The sequence below is a fragment of the Sander vitreus genome, chromosome 16 (genome assembly GCF_031162955.1).
Source record: "Sander vitreus isolate 19-12246 chromosome 16, sanVit1, whole genome shotgun sequence".
Taxonomy (NCBI): domain Eukaryota; kingdom Metazoa; phylum Chordata; class Actinopteri; order Perciformes; family Percidae; genus Sander; species Sander vitreus.
The window spans coordinates 1,291,330-1,314,376 of NC_135870.1; the positions used below are offsets into that span (position 1 = coordinate 1,291,330).

At 44.2% G+C, this 23,047-nt stretch overlaps 1 protein-coding gene across 1 annotated transcript in view; it reads left to right on the top strand.

Annotated features, from left to right (window-relative positions):
* ppp3ccb (protein phosphatase 3, catalytic subunit, gamma isozyme, b) overlaps nt 1–23,047 on the top strand; it is a 47,322-nt gene that overhangs the window by 10,658 nt on the left and 13,617 nt on the right. The window contains exons 2-11 of the mRNA XM_078271742.1: nt 1,800–1,997; nt 4,145–4,269; nt 9,614–9,725; nt 11,875–12,020; nt 13,865–14,004; nt 15,362–15,439; nt 16,040–16,134; nt 16,267–16,392; nt 17,143–17,220; nt 21,630–21,714. Of these exons, the coding sequence (XP_078127868.1) occupies nt 1,800–1,997; nt 4,145–4,269; nt 9,614–9,725; nt 11,875–12,020; nt 13,865–14,004; nt 15,362–15,439; nt 16,040–16,134; nt 16,267–16,392; nt 17,143–17,220; nt 21,630–21,714 (1,183 nt within the window). The remainder of the gene's footprint in view (nt 1–1,799; nt 1,998–4,144; nt 4,270–9,613; nt 9,726–11,874; nt 12,021–13,864; nt 14,005–15,361; nt 15,440–16,039; nt 16,135–16,266; nt 16,393–17,142; nt 17,221–21,629; nt 21,715–23,047) is intronic.

Consider the following 23,047-nt stretch of genomic DNA (forward strand, 5'->3'; position numbering starts at 1 on the left):
GTGTGTTTTCAGGTATTAAGCTGTTTGGTATTTCCTCCCAGGGGCAGCTTTGTGCTGCCAAACTGTTCTCCTTTGTCTTCAGGTCAAGCCTCGACACGCCGCCATGATGCATCAACGTCTCCACTGCAGCTCTGGAAATATCACGGAAACTACTGGCTTCCAAGTGTAGAGCCAGTCTGTGTTTTACATCAGTTTTACGTTAATATATATTACAACCACGTCTACAATAAGGGATGGAAGAGTGTGTGTGTGTGTGTGTGTGTGTGTGTGTGTGTGTGTGTGTGTGTCTTGACAATCCACACATTCATCAACACAAGTGTACCTGTTTCTACATAAAAACGACTCAAACTGATTAATAAGTGATCTAAATAGTTGGAAATGAATTTAACAGTTGACAACTAATCCATTCATCTTTGCAGCTCTGCATGTAAGTTTTATAAGTAAGGAGGGAAGGAAAGAAGAATGGAAGTACGTAGGGAGGAAGCTAGGTAAGGAAAGAAAAGGATGGATAAAATAAAGGGGGCAAGGATGGAGAGAAGAGGGAAGGAAGGAAGGATAGAAGGAAAGTAGAGGAACAATTAATTAGACAGGACGGAAAAAAGGAAGGAAGGAAAGAAGACAGAAGGAAGGAAGTACGTTTGGAAGGAAGGAAGTACGTATGGAAGGAAGGACGTAGGGACGGAAAGAAGGACGTAGGGAAGGAAGGAAGTCCGTAAGTAAGGATGGAAGGAAGTACGTAGGAAAGGAAAGAAGTACGTAGGGAAGGAAAGAAAACAGATAAAAGGAAGTACGTAGGAAAGGAAAGAAGACAGATGAAAGGAAGTACGTAGGGAAGGAAGGAAGGAAGTACGTAGGAAAGGAAAGAAGACAGATGAAAGGAAGTACGTAGGGAAGGAAGGAAGTACGTAGGGAAGGAAAGAAAACAGATAAAAGGAAGTACGTAGGAAAGGAAAGAAGACAGATGAAAGGAAGTATGTAGGGAAGGAAGTACGTAGGAAAGGAAAGAAGACAGATGAAAGGAAGTACGTAGGGAAGGAAGTACGTAGGGAAGGAAGTACGTAGGGAAGGAAGTAAGTACGTAGGGAAGGAAGGAAGTACGTAGGGAAGGAAAGAAAACAGATGAAAGGAAGTATGTAGGGAAGGAAGTACGTAAGAAAGGAAAGAAGACAGATGAAAGGAAGTCCGTAGGGAAGGAAGGAAGTACGTAGGGAAGGAAAGAAGTACGTAGGGAAGGAAAGAAGTCCGTAGGGAAGGAAGGAAGTACGTAGGCAGGGAAAGAAGGAAGTACGTAGGAAAGGAAGGACGGACGGACGTAGGGAGGGAAAGAAGGAAGTACGTAGGAAAGGAAGGAAGACAGAAGAAAGGAAGTACATAGGAAAGAAATGCAGAGAAGGAAGAAAGGAAGGAGGATTCAGTTTTCTGTCCCAGAGGAGAGAAAAAACTAGAAAATATTCACATTTAACAATCTGACATCACACAAGTTTACCTGTTTTATCACGACTCAAACTGACAACTAAACGATTAATCTTTACGTCTCTACTCTCGAGACAGATCTCAGTGAACCAGGATCAGCTGTTTGTAACCGAGTGTGCTTTTGCGTTTGTGACTCTGTGTCCTTTTATTTGGGGGAACATCTCCTGTTTTTATTGCTTCATTTTAAAAGCCTAGGTAACAATAGTTCACTGTAGAAACCGGACCAACCCTTTCTGTCTTCAGAGTGTGTGCTGACGTCAGCGTGCAGCTGCGTGTTTTCACCCGTCTGACTCTCTCTCCCATCTGTCTCCTGCACGTTCTTGTAGCGGTGCCATATCCTCCCGGTACGCGCCTGTCGGTCAAAGACCTGTACGTTGACGGGAGGCCCAGCGTGGACGTGCTGAAGGCCCATCTGGTGAAGGAGGGTCGGCTGGAGGAGGAGACTGCTCTACGGATCATCAACGATGGAGCCGGCATCCTGCGCCAGGAGAAATGCATGCTGGAAGTGGAAGCCCCCATCACAGGTGACACATGTATCCCCTCTTATTGCAACTTCCCCTGACACTGAGATCCTCTAAATCACTGGTTCTCAAGCTATTCCCCCTTTGAACAGTTTTTTTTTTAAGCCATTTTAACCAGCACAAATACTTTTGGTGGAAAAAAGAAGTCTCTATAAAGAGGAAGAATACAGCGATGTCAGCGCTAGATTTACTAAACAACAGCCTTGGACCTGGACAACATTTAGATGCTGATGGAAAAAAGGAGACAAAAACTTGGAAAAAGACGGTAGAAGGAAGGAAGGAAGGCAAGAATAGGACGAAAATAGTAACAAATACTTTGAAAAACAACCCAGTAGAAAGAAGGAAGGCAACACTAGGACGACAAAAGTGACAAAAAAATTCCAAAAAGGCAGCTAACTTCGAAAAAAGGGACAAAAACTTATAATAATAATAATAATAATAATAATTAAAAAAAAGACATTAGAAAAAAGTAAGGAAGAAAGGCAAGAATCGGTCAAAACAAAACGACAAAACCTTCAAAAAAAACGTGACAAACTTGGAAAAAAAAGGCCGTAGAAGTAACTACAGCCTTGTAACCCCTTGCAGTCCTCCAGAGTACCCCTAGGGGGACACATACCCCCTGCAGTCCTCCAGAGTACCCCCTGCAGTCCTCCAGAGTACCCCCTGCAGTCCTCCAGAGTACCCCTAGGGGTACACGTACCCCCATTTGAGAAACACTGGTCTAAGTTAAGATGCAGCAGTCTATTTCTACAGCTGCCCTCCCTGACATGTGGCGTAGCTCAGGTATCCAACCCTCCTCCCTCATGCCCTACAACTATTTTTATCTCCTTCTGCACTGTCCTTCCTCACTTTATTGTGTCCATATTTTCTTGTTTTCCTCTGCAGTTTCATTAAAATGTCTTCCTCTTGTCAGCTAATCCAAAGACTCCGACACGGACAATGAATTGATCTAAAGGCCCTGACACACCAACCCGATAATCGGCCGTCTGACAGTCCGGCGAGGTCGGTGACTCGAGTCTGTTCGGTGTGTTCATGCCGTCATCCGTCCGAGACGCCGTCGGCCTTCATTTTGGCCGACCTGACTTGCTGGGTCGGAGGGCGGGCAGTCAGACTCAATGACCAATCTGATTGGTGGAGCGCTTACCTGGAAATAACGAGCGGGATGAGTGATGAACGGCTCTCAAAATCTGATGAACATCTTTTAAACTGACCTTTGTTGATCTGAAATGATCGGCTGGAGAAGCCAGGACCCACGTGACGCGTTGTCGTTTCCAGTTTTATTTTTTTTGTATTACGTCTCGCGCACGTGCAGAACGCACGCTCAAGTCGGCGTCTCTTCGATGTGTTCTGAGGCACTTTTTTGGACCTCAGGGAGACTGATCAGTCCGACTGGCTTTTCTGCCGACGGTCAGCTGTCGGGTTGGTGTGTCAGGGGCTTAAGCTGCCTACTTCTTCCTTTGTTTTGTGGACATTTGATGTGTTTGAAACTACTAAATGTGACCTAAATGATAGCTCCCATTTACTTTTAATTAATTAGACTTTTAAGTAATGTGTACACAGAAAGAACAGCTGATTCTAATCACCTGTGTGAAACAAATCTCTCCGTCGTGCCATGTTGTAAACTCAGATGTATTCTGATTGGCTGTCAGTGTCTCTCTCTGCCGTGCCATGCTGTAAACTCAGAAGGATTCTGATTGGCTGTCAGTGTCTCTCTCTGCCGTGCCATGCTGTAAACTCAGAAGGATTCTGATTGGCTGTCAGTGTTTCTCTCTGTCGTGTCATGCTGTAAACACAGAAGGATTCTGATTGGCTGTCAGTGTCTCTCTCTGCCGTGCCATGCTGTAAACTCAGAAGGATTCTGATTGGCTGTCAGTGTCTCTCTCTGCCGTGCCATGTTGTAAACTCAGATGGATTCTGATTGGCTGTCAGTGTCTCTCTCCGCCGTGTCATGTTGTAAGCTCAGTATTATTCTGATTGGCTGTCAGTGTCTCTCTCTGTTGTGTCATGCTGTAAACACAGAAGGATTCTGATTGGCTGTCAGTGTCTCTATCGTTCATCAAATTGCTCTGAAAGCGATCCCAACCATATCGTTCTCCACTGTTCGTGGTGTGGACAGCCCTTTAACCTGACTTATGTTTGTGTGTGTGCAGTGTGTGGAGACGTCCACGGGCAGTTCTTTGACCTGATGAAGCTGTTTGAGGTGGGAGGATCCCCCAGCAGCACGCGCTACCTGTTCCTCGGAGACTACGTGGACCGAGGATACTTCAGCATCGAGGTAGGTACAAGCCCCCAGGAACAGCGCCATGTCTTAAAGCAACCAGTAATACATCCATTGGTAGGCACAGCTTGTAAATTCTGCTGTACAATTAATTGTCTCAGAAATAATTGGCGGTTAACAATGTAATTGACTCTGTAAGAGCCAATTAGTGCCCTTGGTATGAATAGGAACCAATCTTTGGTTCTCGGGTGCAACCCGGAAGCACATACAGTTTTTGACCATGCGCTCACCACCACACCATTACACAGTCATACATACAAGCAGTGATTTGTCTAGAAACCCAACTAAGATCTCATGGACTAGGACTTTCATTGATCAAAAAGGGTTTTAGAACATAAGAGACGTCTCCTGTTTCTACAGCCAATAGAGAAGTCAGCTGGTGGAGTCTCCAGAGGCTGGTTTTAGGACGTAAGAGACGTCTCCTGTTTCTACAGCCAATAGAGAAGTCAGCTGGTGGAGTCTCCAGAGGCTGGTTTTAGAACGTAAGAGACGTCTCCTGTTTCTACAGCCAATAGAGAAGTCAGCTGGTGGAGTCTCCAGAGGCTGGTTTTAGGACGTAAGAGACGTCTCCTGTTTCTACAGCCAATAGAGAAGTCAGCTGGTGGAGTCTCCAGAGGCTGGTTTTAGACCGTAAGAGACGTCTCCTGTTTCTACAGCCAATAGAGAAGTCAGCTGGTGGAGTCTCCAGAGGCTGGTTTTAGGACGTAAGAGACGTCTCCTGTTTCAACAGCCAATAGAGAAGTCAGCTGGTGGAGTCTCCAGAGGCTGGTTTTAGGACGTAAGAGACATCTCCTGTTTCTACAGCCAATAGAGAAGTCAGCTGGTGGAGTCTCCAGAGGCTGGTTTTAGGACGTAAGAGACGTCTCCTGTTTCTACAGCCAATAGAGAAGTCAGCTTGTAAAAGTCAGCTACAAACTATAGAAATAAAATGATCCATAATCCATTTTATTTTTGTTTTGTTACAAACTGTTAATGGAGGCTCAACATGAGCCCGCGAGCGTGTTTGGTGGAGCGAGCTAGAAAGTGACTGAAGAGAGGGAGCGCCTCAGACGAGGCCGGGAATCAGAGAAATAAAACGTGTTTTCACTGATTCATCACTAGAAATGTAACTGTAGCAAGCATCTCGCTGTCACTAACGTTATCCACATTCCTATTTAGACGCCTCAAATGATATATCCAGCTGCAAAAAGCCTGGAAGTCGGAAGTTAGGAAGGAAGTACAAAGAGTGCGTCTTGTCTCATCTCATTGGTGGGAACTGGCAGGTTACAGACAAATCTTTGGTCTGAACTGGGCTTGACACTGGTGAAACATTTTGCCCGAACGTGGCGTTTTACTTGCCCTGGGGCCATTGGGCGACCCCTTATTGTTGAACCCTGCACGTCTCTGTGTTTCTGCCATTTCATCTGACATTTGGCTGCTCCGCGTCGGCTTAGCAGTGCATCTTTAAATAGGGGTAGGAAATGAAAGGCACACTGTTTGTCTCCTCGCCCTCCTGACTGCCATACTCTGCACCCCACGCACACACGCGCACACACGCGCACGCACACACACACACACACACACACACACACGTAGGCGCACACACACGCACGCACGCACACACACACACACGTAGGCACACACACACTTAGGCGCACACACACACACACACGTAGGCGCACGCACACACACACACACACTTAGGCGCACACACACGCACACACTTAGGCATGCACACACACACACACACTTAGGCACACACATACACATGCGCACACACACACTTAGGCACACAAACACTCTCACTCACACACAGACACACACACACACACTTACGGTACGTGCGCGCACACACACACGCCCTCGCCTCCAGGCTAGCTCTGTGTCCCATTTCCAAAACAATCCGGGGGAAGGCCGGAGTGTGTTTTCTTGTGTCGCTATAGATGGCATGACATTTTTATTGGCTGGTGTCGTGCTTCCTTGTTAGGGCGAGTGGATATCCTGCAACTCTGTCTGTCTTTACAGCTCTTGTTTGTCTCTCGGAGAGCTTTTTATTTTATTATCGAGTTCCAAAGACGGAGTCAGATCTGGGTCAGATACATTTTTTTTGTAATAAGCAGTTGCTCCATTGAACCAGATTAATTTAGAAGTAATTTATCTTCAGAAAGCCTCAGACCACATGACTGCTGTACAGTTTGTCTCAGCTCTGAATGTTCCACACGTTTGGGATCTAAGGCTGTCAAAAGAAGCAATACCATCTCCCTTAATTATACATTTGGTTATTTATAAGCTGTTTAGTAACTCACAAACTCCGATTGGACAGATAGTCTAGCTAGCTGTCTGGATTTACCCTGCAGAGATCTGAGGAGCAGTTAACCATAGTCCTCACAAATCCACCAGAGGTTAGAACGCCAACACAGAGACAGAGGAAGGGGACGGACATCTGAAAAGAGTGACATCCGGCAGAATTTCCGTCAGAACGAGAGCAATCCCGTTGAACCGTCGTGGATACAGACTACCGTGAAACCTGACTGAGATAACGCGCTGCGATATTTCTGCAGGGTAAATAGCGTTGGTGGTGTTGTTTCAGTGACTTCTTCTGGTTCCAGGCCTGTTTAGCTTGGAACAACAGCTGGTGAGATCTGGCTGCTTTGTCGACGCCTTCAGAAAAGAAACTAAACAGGTGGTTTGATGCAGAACAAAAACACTGAGTGGATGACTGGCAGCTGAAAAGAGTGGGTTTGTTTGGAGGTTAAGTATGACGTGCGTCAGTTTAAGTCTGCAGTAGCTCCTTAGTGATAACAAATCTCACGCTCCAATGTTTTAACACTCTGACAACACTTGTTATCGACAGTAACTCATCACCTTCTTTGTTCTCTGATGCTTTTTGAATTGCTGTGAACCTTTTGCTGCAGAAATCCAGCAGTGTTTCCCACACAGACTAATTTGTGGTGGTGCGCCATACAAGCAACACCGGCCGCCACATATTATTTTTTTTTTAATACTGTTTAAAAAACACAGCGTATTCATTCAGCTGCATTTCCTTTCCCTGCTCTCCTCTGTCTCTCTGTCGCGTCTCACACACACACACACACACACACACACACACACACACACACACACACACACACACACACACACACACACACAGCCCCTCCCCCCGTCTGTCTCCATGAAAACGAGAGAAGACTGCTGACGAAATCCACAAGTTCACGAAAGGTTGGTATCTCGTGAACACCTTTACACAATCCCACATTAAAAAGAGGGGGGGGGGTTGTTGTTCGGACAGACCTGCCCCCACTGCTATAAAAAATCCTAAAGGAAACACTGCTGCTTATGACCCACTAGATATATAATATGATCTTGTATTTATGTGTCATGCCACTAAGTGGCCCCCACCTCACATGGAATTACATAACACCAATACAAAAGTAATTTCATCCACAGCTTCCGGTCCAACGTCCACACTAGGGCTGCACGGTATGAGGAAAATATGCGAAAAGCGATAATAAATAAACAGATATTAAAGTGTTCTCAGTTCTGCATTTCTGCTGCTTTCAGTATTCTAAAAGGAAATAATGTCCAACATTGTTTTATTGAACAAATTGAACATTGAATTGAATAAAAGTGCAGTTTGCGGGTGCCTGGGTGGCTCTAGTGGTAGAGCGAGCGCCCACATATAGAGGCTCAGTCCTCGACGCAGAAGTCGCAGGTCTAAAGCTGCTTACACACCGACCCGACGGCCGACCGTCGGCAGTAAAGCCAGTGTGACTGATCAGTCTCCCCGAGTCGGTCTGAAAAGTTCCTCAGAACATACCGAAGAGACTCGAGTCACCGACCTCGCCAGACTGTCAGACGGCTGATTATCGGCTCTGTGTCCGGGCCTTAAGCTGTCACAATAAAGGCCTAAATGCCAAAAAAAAAGACTACTGCTAGTGCTACTGGTATTTTCTTTCAATTAACACAAAAAATCTCTGAGTGTCTTTTGCGATATGTCGCTGCCTTTCGCGATGTGTATATTGCGCCAGCTAATATTACGATAACGGTTAAAAAATGATATATTGTGCAGCCCTACGCCACACACAACATACTCTACACAAAATAAGGAATAAAGAAAACCTATTACAGCAGCCACAACACAATAGTGTAACCCATATGTTGTCCAACTAGAAGTAAACATTTCATACATTAGACTAAACTACTGACTGAGGGTGTGACGAGACACCGCTCACGAGAACGAGACGAGAATTTAGCACTTTTTTTTAAAAGAATACTTCAATTTAATAAATATGACTGGAAAAATAGTCCTTCCTCAGAGAACCAAGGTTACAACGTTAGCAAGCGTTTCATTGCGCCAGTAAACAAGGAACTAGGCTGCTCTTGATTTATGACTATTTTAAGATGAGGGGAGAACATTTCTCTTTGTTTAATATCATTAAAAGTAAAGATTGCTTTCAACTCCGACAGAGGGAGGGAGACGGAGTGAGGGAGGGAGACGGAGTGAGGGAGGGAGACGGAGTGAGGGAGGGAGACAGAGTGAGGGAGGGAGACGGAGGGAGACGGAGTGAGGGAGAGAGGGAGATGGAGATGGAGAGAGAGAGAGAGAGAGGGAGAGAGGGAGAGGGACAGAGAGAGAGGGAGGGAGACAGAGACAGAGAGAGAGGGAGGGAGAGGGAGGAAGAGTGAGAGAGAGGTAGAGGGAGAGAGAGAGAGAGAGGGAGGGAGGGAAAGAGTGAGAGAGAGGTAGAGAGAGAGAGAGAGAGAGAGAGGGAGGGAGACTGAGAGAGGAAGGGAGACTGGGAGAGGGAGGGAGATGGAGAGAGGGAGGGGGGGAGACGGAGGGAGAGAGGGAGACAGAGACAGAGAGAGGGAGGGAGAGGGAGCCCTCTAACGTTCTAACGCTGGGTTTTACAAGCAGCTTTTTACAACTGCAACTCCGCTACCGCTCTGCATAAGTGAACTCAGAGTCAACTTTGGTGACCGGGAGGGGGGGGGGGGGCTCCTCTCTGCTAGTTGAGGTCCAAGCCAGACTCCTCTTCAGAGCCAGATGTATTGTAAGACCAAACAGGTCAGACTCCGTCTACTAGCTGCTGCTCTGCACTTCTTCAACGAGAAATCTCATCACATTTAATGTCGTCACACCTCTATTACTGACACACACAAAAACAAACAGGGAATGTCTCTTCTGGGATTCTCTCTTTTCTTTTTATTTTGCGGTGTGCGTCATGTTTCTGGGCGGTAACAAAGACATACAAGTACACAATACCCAAGTAGAAAAGGACAAAACACATCATGCAACATGTCATGATATATGTCATCCAGGCCTGTTTGAATGAAATGTTTACCTGTGTCTCCCTGCCAGTGTGTGCTGTACCTGTGGGCTCTGAAGATCAACCACCCCAACACGCTCTTCCTCCTCAGAGGCAACCACGAGTGCCGGCATCTCACAGAGTACTTCACCTTCAAACAGGAGTGTAAGTCCTCCACATCCTGTTCTCTTGTTTGTCTTTGAAAGGTCTCCGCCATGAGCAAACACATTTATCTCACCGTTAGGGTTGCAAAAGGGGCGGACATTTTCCGATAACTTTCCATGGAAAGGGTTAGCTGGGGAATTAAATCCAATTTTGATTTACTATGGTTAGTGGGCTATACAATATGCAAAACGGAGACTTCTCACGGTCTGTTGTCTTCGGGGTTAAGATGTGACAATCAAATTCATGAATAATAAGAGAGAAGGTGTGTGTGTGTGTATATATATATATATATATATATATATATATATATATATATATATATATATATATATATATATATGTATAATATATTGGCTGCAGTGATGTATGTGTGACTAATACTACTAAATAATATTTGTGGTGGTATGTGTATGGTTATAGGATGTGCAATGCCTGATGCAATATTTTTATATATAATAATATACATTGGGGAGAACAAGTATTTGATACGCTGCAGATTTTGCAGGTTTTCCTACTTACAAAGCATGTAGAGGTCTGTAATTATTATCATAGGTACTCTTCAACTGTGAGAGACAGAATCTAAAACAAAAATCCAGAAATATCACACTGTATGATGTTTAAGTAATTAATTTGCATTGTATTGCATGACATAAGTATTTGATCACCTACCAACCAGTAAGAATTCCGGCTCTCACAGACCTGTTAGTTTTTCTTTTAAGAAGCTCTCCTGTTCTCCACTCATTACCTGTATTAACTGCACCTGTTTGAACTTGTTACCTGTATAAAAGACACCTGTCCACACACTCAATCAAACAGACTCCAACCTCTCCACAATGGCCAAGACCAGAGAGCTGTGTAAGGACATCAGGGATAACATTGTAGACCTGCACAAGGCTGGGATGGGCTACAGGACAATAGGCAAGCAGCTTGGTGAGAAGGCAACAACTGTTGGCGCAATTATTAGAAAATGGAAGAAGTTCAAGATGAAGGTCAATCTCCCTCGGTCTGGGGCTCCGTGCAAGATCTCACCTCGTGGGGCATCAATGATCATGAGGAAGGTGAGGGATCAGCCCAGAACTACACGGCAGGACTTGGTCAATGACCTGAAGAGAGCTGGGACCACAGTCTCATGGATTAAAATCCTGCAGCACACGCAAGGTCCCCCTGCTCAAGCCAGCGCATGTCCAGGCCCGTCTGAAGTTTGCCAATGACCATCTGGATGATCCAGAGGAGGAATGGGAGAAGGTCATGTGGTCTGATGAGACAAAAATAGAGCTTTTTGGTCTAAACTCCACTCGCCGTGTTTGGAGGAAGAAGGATGAGTACAACCCCAAGAACACCATCCCAACCGTGAAGCATGGAGGTGGAAACATCATTCTTTGGGGATGCTTTTCAGCAAAGGGGACGGGACAGGACGACTGCACCGTATTGAGGGGAGGATGAATGGGGCCATGTATCGCGAGATCTGGGCCAACAACCTCCTTCCCTCAGTAAGAGCATTGAAGATGGGTCGTGGCTGGGGCTTCCAGCATGACGGAGTGGCTCCGTAAGAAGCATCTCAAGGTCCTGGAGTGGCCTAGCCAGTCTCCAGACCTGAACCCAATAGAAAATCTTTGGAGGGAGCTGAAAGTCCGTATTGCCCAGCGACAGCCCCGAAACCTGAAGGATCTGGAGAAGGTCTGTATGGAGGAGTGGGCCAAAATCCCTGCTGCAGTGTGTGCAAACCTGGTCAAGAACTACAGGAAACGTATGAGCTCTGTAATCGCAAACAAAGGTTTCTGTACCAAATATTAAGTTCTGCTTTTCTGATGTATCAAATACTCATGTCATGCAATACAATGCAAATTAATTACTTAAACATCATACAGTGTGATATTTCTGGATTTTTGTTTTAGATTCCGTCTCTCACAGTTGAAGAGTACCTATGATAATAATTACAGACCTCTACATGCTTTGTAAGTGGGGAAAACCTGCAAAATCGGCAGTGTATCCAATACTTGTTCTCCCCACTGTACATGTTTATTGTGTTTATGTGCGATGTGTCGCCATTTCGTTTCTCTCGAATGCCCAAGATACATTTCTCCTATAGGAGACAATAAATGCTGATCTTATCTTATCTGACAGCGATGTGTTTTTCTGTGTCCTGCAGGTAAAATAAAGTACTCTGAGCGTGTGTATGACGCCTGTATGGATGCGTTTGACTGCCTGCCTCTGGCTGCTCTCCTCAACCAGCAGTTCCTCTGCGTGCACGGAGGTCTGAGCCCGGAGGTCACCTGCCTGGACGACATACGGAAGGTAACTGAACCGTCTCAGGCAAAGATCTGATATGTCTGCCAATAATGTGATTTAGAGTGACCGTTCAGATGTTATGAAGTGTGGTTGAATTAACTCCTTATCCATAGTCGGTGTATACAAAACATTTTCCCCATTTCTTTAGGTTGGTAGTAGAGAGTAGGTCCGATACTATTTTTTGCTAACTAAAATGCAAAGGAATGTAAACGACAAAGACTTTTTTAAAGCAAACTGCATAATGACACAAACCTTTAACAATAAACGTGGTGACTGCCCTGTTGTCAACACTGAACTAATGGAGAACTAACTAAAGTTCAAAGGAATGGAATTGAAATGCCTTGTTGCTGAAAGCTGCTGTAGAAATAAAGTTTGTCTTGCCTTACAACCTCAGCCTGTCAGTCAGTCCCCAGGGCACAGAAACCACTGTTGTGCCTGCTCGTCTCAGAGGAAGTGTAACATCAACAGCACCGCGACTGCTTTCGGCTCGCCATTAATATCATATCGCAGTGACTCACTGTGACTTCAACAAAACTGCAGAGCCAACGTAGTTTGTTCCATCCGCACCTGTGTGTGTGTGTGTGTGTGTGTGTGTGTGTGTGTGTGTCGGAGGTCCGCTCTGTGTCAATATGCAGAGAGGACAGAGCTTGCGCTTACACGCTCAGATGCTTTTGGAACCGAAATTTGGCACCAAAAGATAAATCATTTTTCGATTTTGACGACGTAGTTAAGGCGGCAGGCGTGTGTTGCTAAGGCGGCCACCTTAGCTGTCAAGTGGAAACCCTGGTCATATATTTTATTATGTTTTAACAGCTGTATACTATCTCTGTATAGATGATATGATGTATAACAGCTGTATACTACTATCTCTGTATAGATATGATGTATAACAGCTGTATACTACTATCTCTGTATGGATGATATGATGTATAACAGCTGTATACTACTATCTCTGTATGGATGATATGATGTATAACAGCTGTATACTACTATCTCTGTATAGATGATATGATGTATAACAGCTGTATACTACTATCTCTGTATGGATGATATGATGTATAACAGCTGTATACTACTATCCCTGTATAGATGATATGATGTATAACAGCTGTATACTACTATCTCTGTATAGATGATATGATGTATAACAGCTGTATACTACTATCCCTGTATAGATGATATGATGTATAACAGCTGTATACTACTATCTCTGTATAGATGATATGATGTATAACAGCTGTATACTACTATCTCTGTATGGATGATATGATGTATAACAGCTGTATACTACTATCTCTAACGTTTTGGTCGTCTTTTTCAAAACTCAATGTTTTTGTCACTTTTTTTCTGTGCCTTTTTACGCTTTTTGCAGACATTTTTCTCACTTTTTTCAACATCGTTTCATCATTTTCGTCACTAGTGACGTCATCGCTGTCTTGCCCCGGCCGAGAACGCTTGTTGATGATTTGATTTGAATGTGCCAGTAGCCAATCAACAATTGAGACGCTTTTGACGGCACTTTTTTGACACTTTTTTTTTTTTTTTTTACACTTTTGATGCTTTCAACATTTTGGATGTTTTTTTTAAATGTTTTTCGACGGGTTTTGTTTGACATTTCTTTACATTTTTTTTTCAACATACGCATGGGTTCTTACCCAGCTCTATTCTCAAATGTACTACCAATTTCAATATGAAATATAAATAAATATAAATACAGGCTTTGTAGCTTTCTTGCTAGAAAGGCGCTTCGGACTTGTCATGTTTTTTTGATATTCTAATCGTTGTTTAAACTTGAGTTAAGTCCCTTGATGTCTGATTGGTTTAAACTGTGACTGTGTGTCTGTGTGCAGCTGGACCGGTTTAAAGAGCCTCCTGCGTTTGGGCCGATGTGCGACCTGCTGTGGTCGGACCCGGGCGAAGACTACGGCTCTGAGAAGACCCAGGAACACTTCTGCCACAACAGTGTTCGAGGCTGCTCTTATTTCTACAGGTACGACTCTCGCTCTGCTGCTGCTGCTGCTGCTGCTGCTGCTGCTGCAAACGTTTCCACATTAAAAAAGCAGCCTGGTCTGTTAATCTGAGCTGATTAAAGCTTTTTACAAACAATGGCTTATCTCTGGATAAGTGACCGCTGGGTAAATCCGCTGTCGGACAGATAGTGAAAATAAATATTAGCGTTCTCTGCTCTCTCTTAATATTTGTACTGAATTTGCCGTGTTGACACCACACGGAGGTCACAGCGAGGGGAAAGCTGCTGCTGCTCAAAGCCTCTTTCATCCTGCGTTAGTTTGTTTTAGTAGCAGGACGTTTAAATCATTCACTGAGAAAATCTGATGAAAGTCTTTTAAACTGACCTTTGTTGATCTGAAATGAAGACGGATTCAGCAGCTGCACGGCCTGTTTCTCTTCAAATGTTTTCAGAAACATGTTTCAGTGAACTATCTTAGTCCAATATGAGATGGTATTCTGAACCAGACGCCATTTTGCTCGGTTGTAAAATCCGGGAGCAGCCAGACCCACGTGACGCGTTCGTCCAATCAGCTGCCCGTTTTCATTTTTTGGGCGACAACACAAATTAGCGCCGCCTGCTGTTATGGAGACGTATTACGTCTCGTGCAGGCGCAGGACGTACGCTCAAGTCGGCGTCTCTTCAGTGTGTTCTGAGACACTTTTTGGACCTCGGGGAGACTGATCAGTCACACAGTCTTTACTGCTGACGGTCGGCTGTCGGGTTGGTGTGTCAGGGCCTTAATAGATGTGTGATTACAGCCTCCTCTCATTATTAGTTTAAGTCCCACTCACTGCTCAGCAGCAACACAACCCTAAAGGGTAAATAACTTCAGTATTTGTCAACCTGGACCCTATTTACTCATGTTTTTGTCTCTTAGTGACTGATGGGAGCAACAATCTTTGAAATTGGACAAGTATTAAGCGAGAAACAAAGCTGCAATGTAACATTCCTTCAGTCAGCGTCCACTAAAGAGTTGTGTTGTTGCTGCTGAGAGACTCAGATTATTATTCTAAGTGTCTGACAACATTATGAAAGGATCCCTACAGAGATAGACCTTTTAGTTAAAGAGGAAGATCCTTTTAGTTTAACATCAAACAGCCCCGAAATCACCATCACCAAACCCACCAGACTCCATGTAAATAATCAGGACTTTTATCATCGTAAAACACACTTCATTCACAGTGGATAGAAACTAAATAAATAAAAATAAACTTACTTAATTTTTAAGGCCCGATTCCAGCTCTAGTTCAAAGCACCACCGTTTCAGTTTGAATACATGTTTTGTCTACGCTGTGTCGGCGCTGAACGCTCTCGTCTCTCTCTCCGTCTCCTCCAGTTACCCAGCAGTATGTGACTTCCTGATGAACAATAACCTGTTGTCTGTAATACGAGCACATGAAGCTCAGGATGCAGGGTGAGACATTTCTTATTATTCTCTTCTCTTTTTTAAATGGTATCCTGTTTGTCTTTAACCCTCGTGTTGTCTTCCCGTCGTTTAAATTTAAAACTTTTTTTTTTTTTTTCAACGTTTATTTTTTTGTCACTTTTCCTGATATTTTGTCAGGTTTTTTTGTCACTTTTTCCATGTTTTTTGTCACTTTTTTCACTTTTTTTGTCACTTTTTTCATGTTTTTTTGTCACTTTTTTCACTTTTTTTGTCACTTTTTTTGTCACTTTTTTCACGTTTTTTGTCACTTTTTTCACTTTTTTTGTCACTTTTTTTCACTTTTTTGTCACTTTTTTCACGTTTTTTCCCCCACTTTTTTTCACGTTTTTGTCACTTTTTTCATGTTTTTTTTGTTACTGTTTTTCACATTTTTGTCACTTTTTCACGTTTTTTTCTCACTTTTTTCACGTTTTTTCCCCCACTTTTTTTCACTTTTTTGTCACTTTTTTCATGTTTTTTTTGTTACTGTTTTTCACATTTTTGTCACTTTTTCACGTTTTTTTTGTCACTTTTTTCATGTTTTTTTTGTTACTGTTTTTCTTATAAAACTGTTTTTCTGTCCGTCAGGTATCGAATGTACAGGAAAAGTCAGACGACAGGCTTCCCTTCTTTAATCACCATCTTCTCTGCTCCCAACTACCTGGATGTGTACAACAACAAAGGTAGGAGACGTGAAGGACAGAAACCATGGCAACAGCTTGGAAAACCTTGAAGCCCTGGCAACGGGAGACAGGAAGTGCATCATGTTAGTAGAAAATGTTAATGTGTGTGTGTGTGTGTTGTTTTGTCCTCAGCTGCGGTGCTGAAATATGAGAATAATGTGATGAATATCCGGCAGTTTAACTGCTCCCCTCACCCGTACTGGCTGCCCAACTTCATGGACGTCTTCACCTGGTCTCTGCCCTTCGTCGGGGAGAAAGGTGAGACTCTGTTGCTGCTCAGAGGGTGTGGTGTCTCTCTCTGTCTCTCTCTCTCTCTCTCTCTCTCTCTCTCTCTCTCTCTGTCTCTCTCTCTGTCTCTCTCTCTGTGTCTCTCTCTCTCTCTGTCTCTCTCTCTGTCTCTCTCTCTCTCTCTCTCTCTCTCTGTGTCTCTCTCTCTCTCTCTCTCTCTCTCTCTCTCTCTCTCTCTCTCTCTCTGTCTCTCTCTGTCTCTCTCTCTCTCTCTCTCTCTCTCTCTCTCTCTCTCTGTCTCTCTCTGTCTCTCTCTCTCTCTCTCTCTGTCTCTCTCTCTGTCTCTCGTGTGTGTCTCTCTCTCTCTCTGTCTCTCTCTCTGCTCTCTCTCTCTCTCTGTGTGTGTGTCTCTCTCTCTCTCTGTCTCTCTCTCTCTGTCTCTCTCTCTGTGTCTCTCTCTCTCTCTCTCTCTCTCTCTCTCTCTCTGTCTCTCTCTGTCTCTATCTCTCTCTCAAATTCAAAGAGGCTTCATTAGCATGACCATATTGACATACAGTATTGCTGAAGCACATAAACAGGGAGACATGTTACACATTAACATCCAGTTGTACAGCAGGATGCAGACAATAACATATTAGGTTAACATTCACGCAAAAGCAACAATCATGTTATCAACATGAAAACAAGAGTATTACAGGTGTGTGTGTGTGTGTGTGTGTGTGTCTCTCTCTCTGTGTGTGACCGGTCTGAACTTGTGTGTGTGTGTTCTTCTTCACACAGTGACGGAGATGCTGGTGAACGTGTTGAACATCTGCTCCGACGACGAGCTGATGTCAGAAGGGGACGACACGTGTGAGGGTAAGAGGATGTAACCCCTTCTCTCAACATCACACCTCACACTTTCATCCTTTCCTTAAACAAGAAGTGTGACTACGTTACATTCAAGACTTTACAGTTGTTTCAGCTACTGTAGGGCTGCACCATATGAGCAAAATACGCCGTAACGTTGTTGAATATCGCGATAAATAAACCGATATTAACGTGTACTCAGTTCTGCATTTCTGCTGCCTCCACTATTCTGCTAACATACAACAAACTGAGGAAAGGAAATTAATTCTTCTGATATTTTCTTCCAACTAACACAAAATATCTCCGAGTGTCTTTCGCCAGACATCGCAGCGTTGATATTGCGATGACGATAAAAAAAGATATTATTGTGCAGCCCTAGTTTCAACTCAGACTATGGCTGAGTCTCATCAGTCCACTGCTAACGGGCACTGACCACTTCCTGCCGTAGTGCCCTCTTTAGATGGTTAGTATTCTCCCAAAAGGAAACAGAACAAAAAAAAACAGATTCAGCAGCTGCACGGCCTGTTTCTCTCTTCAAATGTTTCCAGAAACACGTTCCGGTGAACTCTCTTAGTCCAATATGAGATGGTATTCTGAACCAGACGCCATTATGGTCGGTTGTGAAATCTGGGAGGAGCCAGACCCACGTGACGCGTTCGTCCAATCAGCTGCCGGTCGGCGTACCTGGTCCTTCCCCTTTCCGCTTTGTAGTCAAGATGGCGCTCGTTTAGTGCGAGTAGTGTCCATCGTTCCACACTGAACTTTTTGACCGTTTTTAGGGGGTCATCCTGGTACTTTCAGTGCGTTATCTACACGATATACTTCAAACTAAGTGTTTGAAGTGTGACAGTAGACGCTTTGAGACACAGCCTGTTAGTTTGAAGAACGACCTGCAGAGACGGGACACCTGTAATCCCTCTCAGTTTGTCGGTTTTTAATTAATTAATCGACAGTGGAAAATAATGGTTAGTTGCAGCCCTATTTCAGTGTGCAGGGTTGGACATTAAGCACCTTACATATCCAATGTAAAGAGACAGAGGCATGAAGTGGAAGGGGCGAAAAAGCTACACTTGCTTATAGAGGTTTTACGTTGGGGGGGCCACCAAAAATGTACTTTGGCACCCACATTTAGGGGCTTGGTGTCCCGTGCGGCTAGTACTTAAAAGTATTAGCGTCTATCCCTGGTGTGTGTTGATGGTGAAGTGTGTGTCTGTGTGTGTCTGTCTCTGTTTCTGAACCGTGAGCGTTACCTTTGAGCAAGTTTGTAGGAAAGTCGGAGGTATGGAACCATTTTAAACAAGTCGTGGGCAGTGACAACGTATGTGTCGGCTTTGTTAAGTGCGGCACGCTGCTCGCCTATGACGGCGAAAAAACGGGAACGATGAACAGACGCATGAAGCAGGCTCGCCGTGGCAGAAAAGATGACTGTCAGCCTTCAACGTCCTCTTCTGTTACTTCTCCAAGCATACCTCTTCTAAACAGATTTCTGCAGTTCAAACAACTCAGAGTTGTAGTTGAGAAGGTCCGTTATAACCGCCCACGTGTTAAATCGGGCTCGGGGAGGGTCGGGCTTGATTTTTTTGGGCCTGTTCTAAGCTCTGACACAAACTAGCTCTATGGTCCCTGCTGTTGTCGGAGAAACAGACGGGAATAAGTGTAGCGTTTACTTCAAATGGTAAACCTCGTGGTGCATTCAAAGTTATTGTAAAATACCCTTTTCTCATCTGTTTTTGTCATTTAACAGCAATTTACTGGTGAAAGAAGTTATGATTGTTAAAAGTTATTGTTATTTCATGTTTAATAAATCCTTTAAATTCCCCCTTTTTTTGTGCTGATCCGAAAATTGATCCGATCTGTGACTCAAAACCGTGATCTGAACCGTGAGTTTTGTGATCCATTGCACCCCTAGTGTCTGTGTGTGTCTCTGTGTGTGTCTCTGTCTCTGTCTCTGTGTCTGTGTGTGTCTCTCTGTGTGTGTCTCTGTCTCTCTGTGTGTGTCTCTGTCTCTCTGTGTGTGTCTCTGTCTCTCTGTCTGTGTGTGTGTGTGTCTCTGTGTGTGTCTCTGTGTGTGTCTGTGTGTGTGTGTGTGTGTGTGTCTCTGTGTGTGTGTCTCTCTCACTATGTCTCTCTGTGTGTGTGTGTGTGTGTGTGTGTGTGTCTGTTTGTCTCTCTGTGTGTGTGTCTCTGTGTTTGTCTCTGTGTGTGTGTGTCTCTGTTTGTCTCTCTGTGTGTGTGTCTCTGTGTGTGTGTGTGTGTGTGTGTCTCTCTGTGTGTGTGTGTGTCTCTGTGTTTGTCTCTCTGTGTGTCTCTCTCTCTGTGTGTGTGTGTGTCTCTCTGTGTGTCTGTGTGTGTGTGTCTATGTGTTTGTCACTGTGTGTGTGTCTCTGTGTTTGTCTCTCTGTGTTTGTCGCTGTGTGTGTGTGTCTCTCTGTGTGTGTGTGTGTGTGTCTCTGTGTTTGTCTCTCTGTGTTTGTCGCTGTGTGTGTGTCTCTGTGTGTGTGTGTGTCTCTGTGTTTGTCGCTGTGTGTGTGATGTCCGTCTTATAAAAGCATAATCACTGCTCTCTTGACCTGAACTTCCTCTGTTATAGAACACAACCGTGTGGTTACAAAAGTGAAAATCAAGTTTATTTACGTATATCTTTTTCAGCCCTTTGTATTTAGCATTGGTAATAAACAATAAATGAACATAACATTATTGCTTTTACTTGCAAAAAAAACCCAGTTTCTGAATATGGGCTGTGTGCATTTCTCTGTGAATTGACCGTTTTGATACTTTAAAGTACTATACCCTTTAAGAAATCCCGACTGTGTGATTTAAATACTGTCAAATAGGGGCGGGAATCGCCAGAGGACCCACGATACGATATCATCTAGCGCTGCGTATCGCCAATGATCTCCCATAACCCTAAAACCCAAGCCGTGTTCCCGTGTCTTGCTGCCGTGTTCCCGTGTCTTGCTGCTTGCGACAACTTGGGACTCTAGCCTCTCTAACTTACGGTGGACTGACCTTCAAGGTGGACCAGCTGTTCTATTTTAGTGACGAGCTGCTCCACACCCTCCCCCGAATAACACAAATGCCGTTATATACCATATACCCCGCTGAAAATGTCAGGAAGCTACAGTATGAAGAAATAGACACCGTTAACATGAAGTTATGTTTAGATCAAATGTGACACCCTGGGCTACACGTTGAGCCACTGTTATTTTGCCGTGTTTTCCCCAACGTCTGTGGAAGACTTAAGTGTGCATATTTGGCGGGGGTCTTTCCTCGAATAAATGTGATGTTTTTCAATTAAAAAAAGAAGCACTTTGACACAGTTTTGCACCGTTATTATCTCCATATCTGTGTTTCTAACGTTGGAAAAGCTAGAGCAGAAAATAGATAAATAAGACTCAAACAAATCAAACTTCAATCATTAGATCTGAGAAAAGTCTTTCATTTAGGTTGATGCTTTTTCCGCTGTTTTTGGCACTTTATTTGCTGCATTTCGCACTCATTCAGCTTATGTTGCTGCAAAAAAACAGCTCGGGTGCTGCACCTAAGACTTATAATGGCAGGGAAAACTATCGTTGTTTATCAGCAGAATGATCTATCTGTCAGCAGCTCAAAGTCTACGGTGTACCAATGGATGTACAGAAAACTATCCCTGGATTACTTTAGTACTGAAGAAAGTAGACATGACTTTTTTCTTGGGGAAGTTTTGCCGTTAGGGGAGACTTTATTCCAATGTTTTCTCAGTGGATTTATGGACGATTAGATTAAATGTCCCCGAGAGGCCATTTGTTGTTATAAAGTACAGCCATATTGACACATAATCCACAACACAGACATCTACAGCACTATTTATACAACACATAACATGCACACATCAATAAATACAATACAGTAAAAAGGAGTATGTCATAAATAAATGAATCTCCTGCACATTACTTCACATATATTCCTCCTCCAGTCATACCCCTCCCCACATCTTATTTAATTGGGTTATTCATGACCGACATCAGAGATTATGATATACTCAGCAAGTGCAAGTCACACTGAATCTATAAATATGTTGTGTGTCTGTTTGTGAAGATTTAAATGAGTTATGACGGGGCGGCCTCTGGCTCACCCAGTGGGAGCGGGCGCCCCGTGTGGGCTGGGTCCTTTACAGCAGCCCGGGTTCGGGTCCGACCTGCGGCCCTTCTCTCCCCCTTTCCTGTCTGTCCATTGTCACTATCGAATAAAGGGAATAGCCCCCCCAATAAAAATCTTTAAATTAGTTATGACTTGTCTAAGTGTGATTTTTGACTTAAAAAATGCGCGGTCCCCCTCACAAAGTGTCTTTGACAAAGCTACAGTCGTTACCGGCGTGTATATAGAGCTGTGATTGTCGTGTTTTTCTTACGATTTCTTTCTTCTGTTTTGTGCTTCAGGTGGAACTCCAGCCGTCAGAAAGGAAGTGATCAGAAATAAGATCCGAGCGATCGGGAAGATGGCTCGTGTCTTCTCTGTGCTCAGGTGGGTTTTTATTTTATCTCGCTGACGTTGTTTTTTGGTCGAACTTCACTGTTGAGCTCTATTGTGGCTGTGTTGATGACGGATTGCGTTGATAATTTGAGGTATTCTGCTGATTTTCGACTTAATATTAGGCATGGGCAATATCGAGGTATTAAAGGTCCCTTATTCTGCTCATGTTCAGGTTCATACTTGTATTGTGTGCTTCTTTTTGAACATGTTTACATGCATTAATGTTAAAAACACTTTATTTCTCTCATATAGTCGGTCTAAATATACCCGTATTCACTGCTCAGTGGTGTTTTAAGCCCCCAACGTCGTCTTACGTTGGGGGCCCGACCCAAGTGTCTCTGCTAGTTTAAGACCGACCCAGTTGTCAGTTTCCCTGTCCAGCGCCCACGTCGTTTAAACAGCAAATGTACCTGCTCCCATCTGTGGCCCATGGGTGGTCTTACAGGGAGGTGTGTTCAGGTGCATTCTGGGCGTGCTGGTCTTACAGGGAGGTGTGTTCAGGTGCATTCTGGGCGTGCTGGTCTTACAGGGATGTGTGTTCAGGTGCATTCTGGGCGTGCTGGTCTTACAGGGATGTGTGTTCAGGTGCATTCTGGGAGTATTGCTATCTTGAGGCAGCGGGAAGTGATGGCACCATTGACCAACAAAAACCTGGTCTAAAATCAATAACGCAGCATTTCATTGTTATTTTAACAGAGCATTAGTAAAATGCTCCTAGGCTCGTGCACAGCACGTGCACACTATGCTTGTTACACACACAGGGACGCACAGCAGCACACACACATGCAGAAGATTACAAATACAAATATTACGGTGCAAATCCTCCATCATAACAGCAATGCTCCAAGGTCCAAACGCGCCTGGCTTTTAAAGGGAATGGGAGATGATCTCTGATTGGTTGATTGCATGTTACGCCCAAAACACACCTCTGATTAATGAAGACACTAAGTACAACCCTTTAGAACCATGCGCCCGGCGCACGGACCCTTTTTACCGCCGTCAAACTAGCAGAAGTGGATTTGGACACGCCCTAAACACACCTGCACCAGGCGCTTCACGCCGTGACCTCATCGTTAAAATAGGACCCTCAGGATTACTGGAGAGAAAACGCTGTAGTGTTTGAGAGTTACTCTCTAGATCCTTCTCTCAGTTTTTGCTCCACTTCAGTACGAGGCTAATGACTTTCTCCTGATTTACACCTGTCCTCCTTTAATCCTCTGGAAGTGTGTCACAATCATTTGTCCTTTTTTTTTTTAATGATGATTGCTCTTGTTCAGAAGTTATTTTAAGCCCCAGAAAAGCATAACGGGCTCGTAATCTGAAG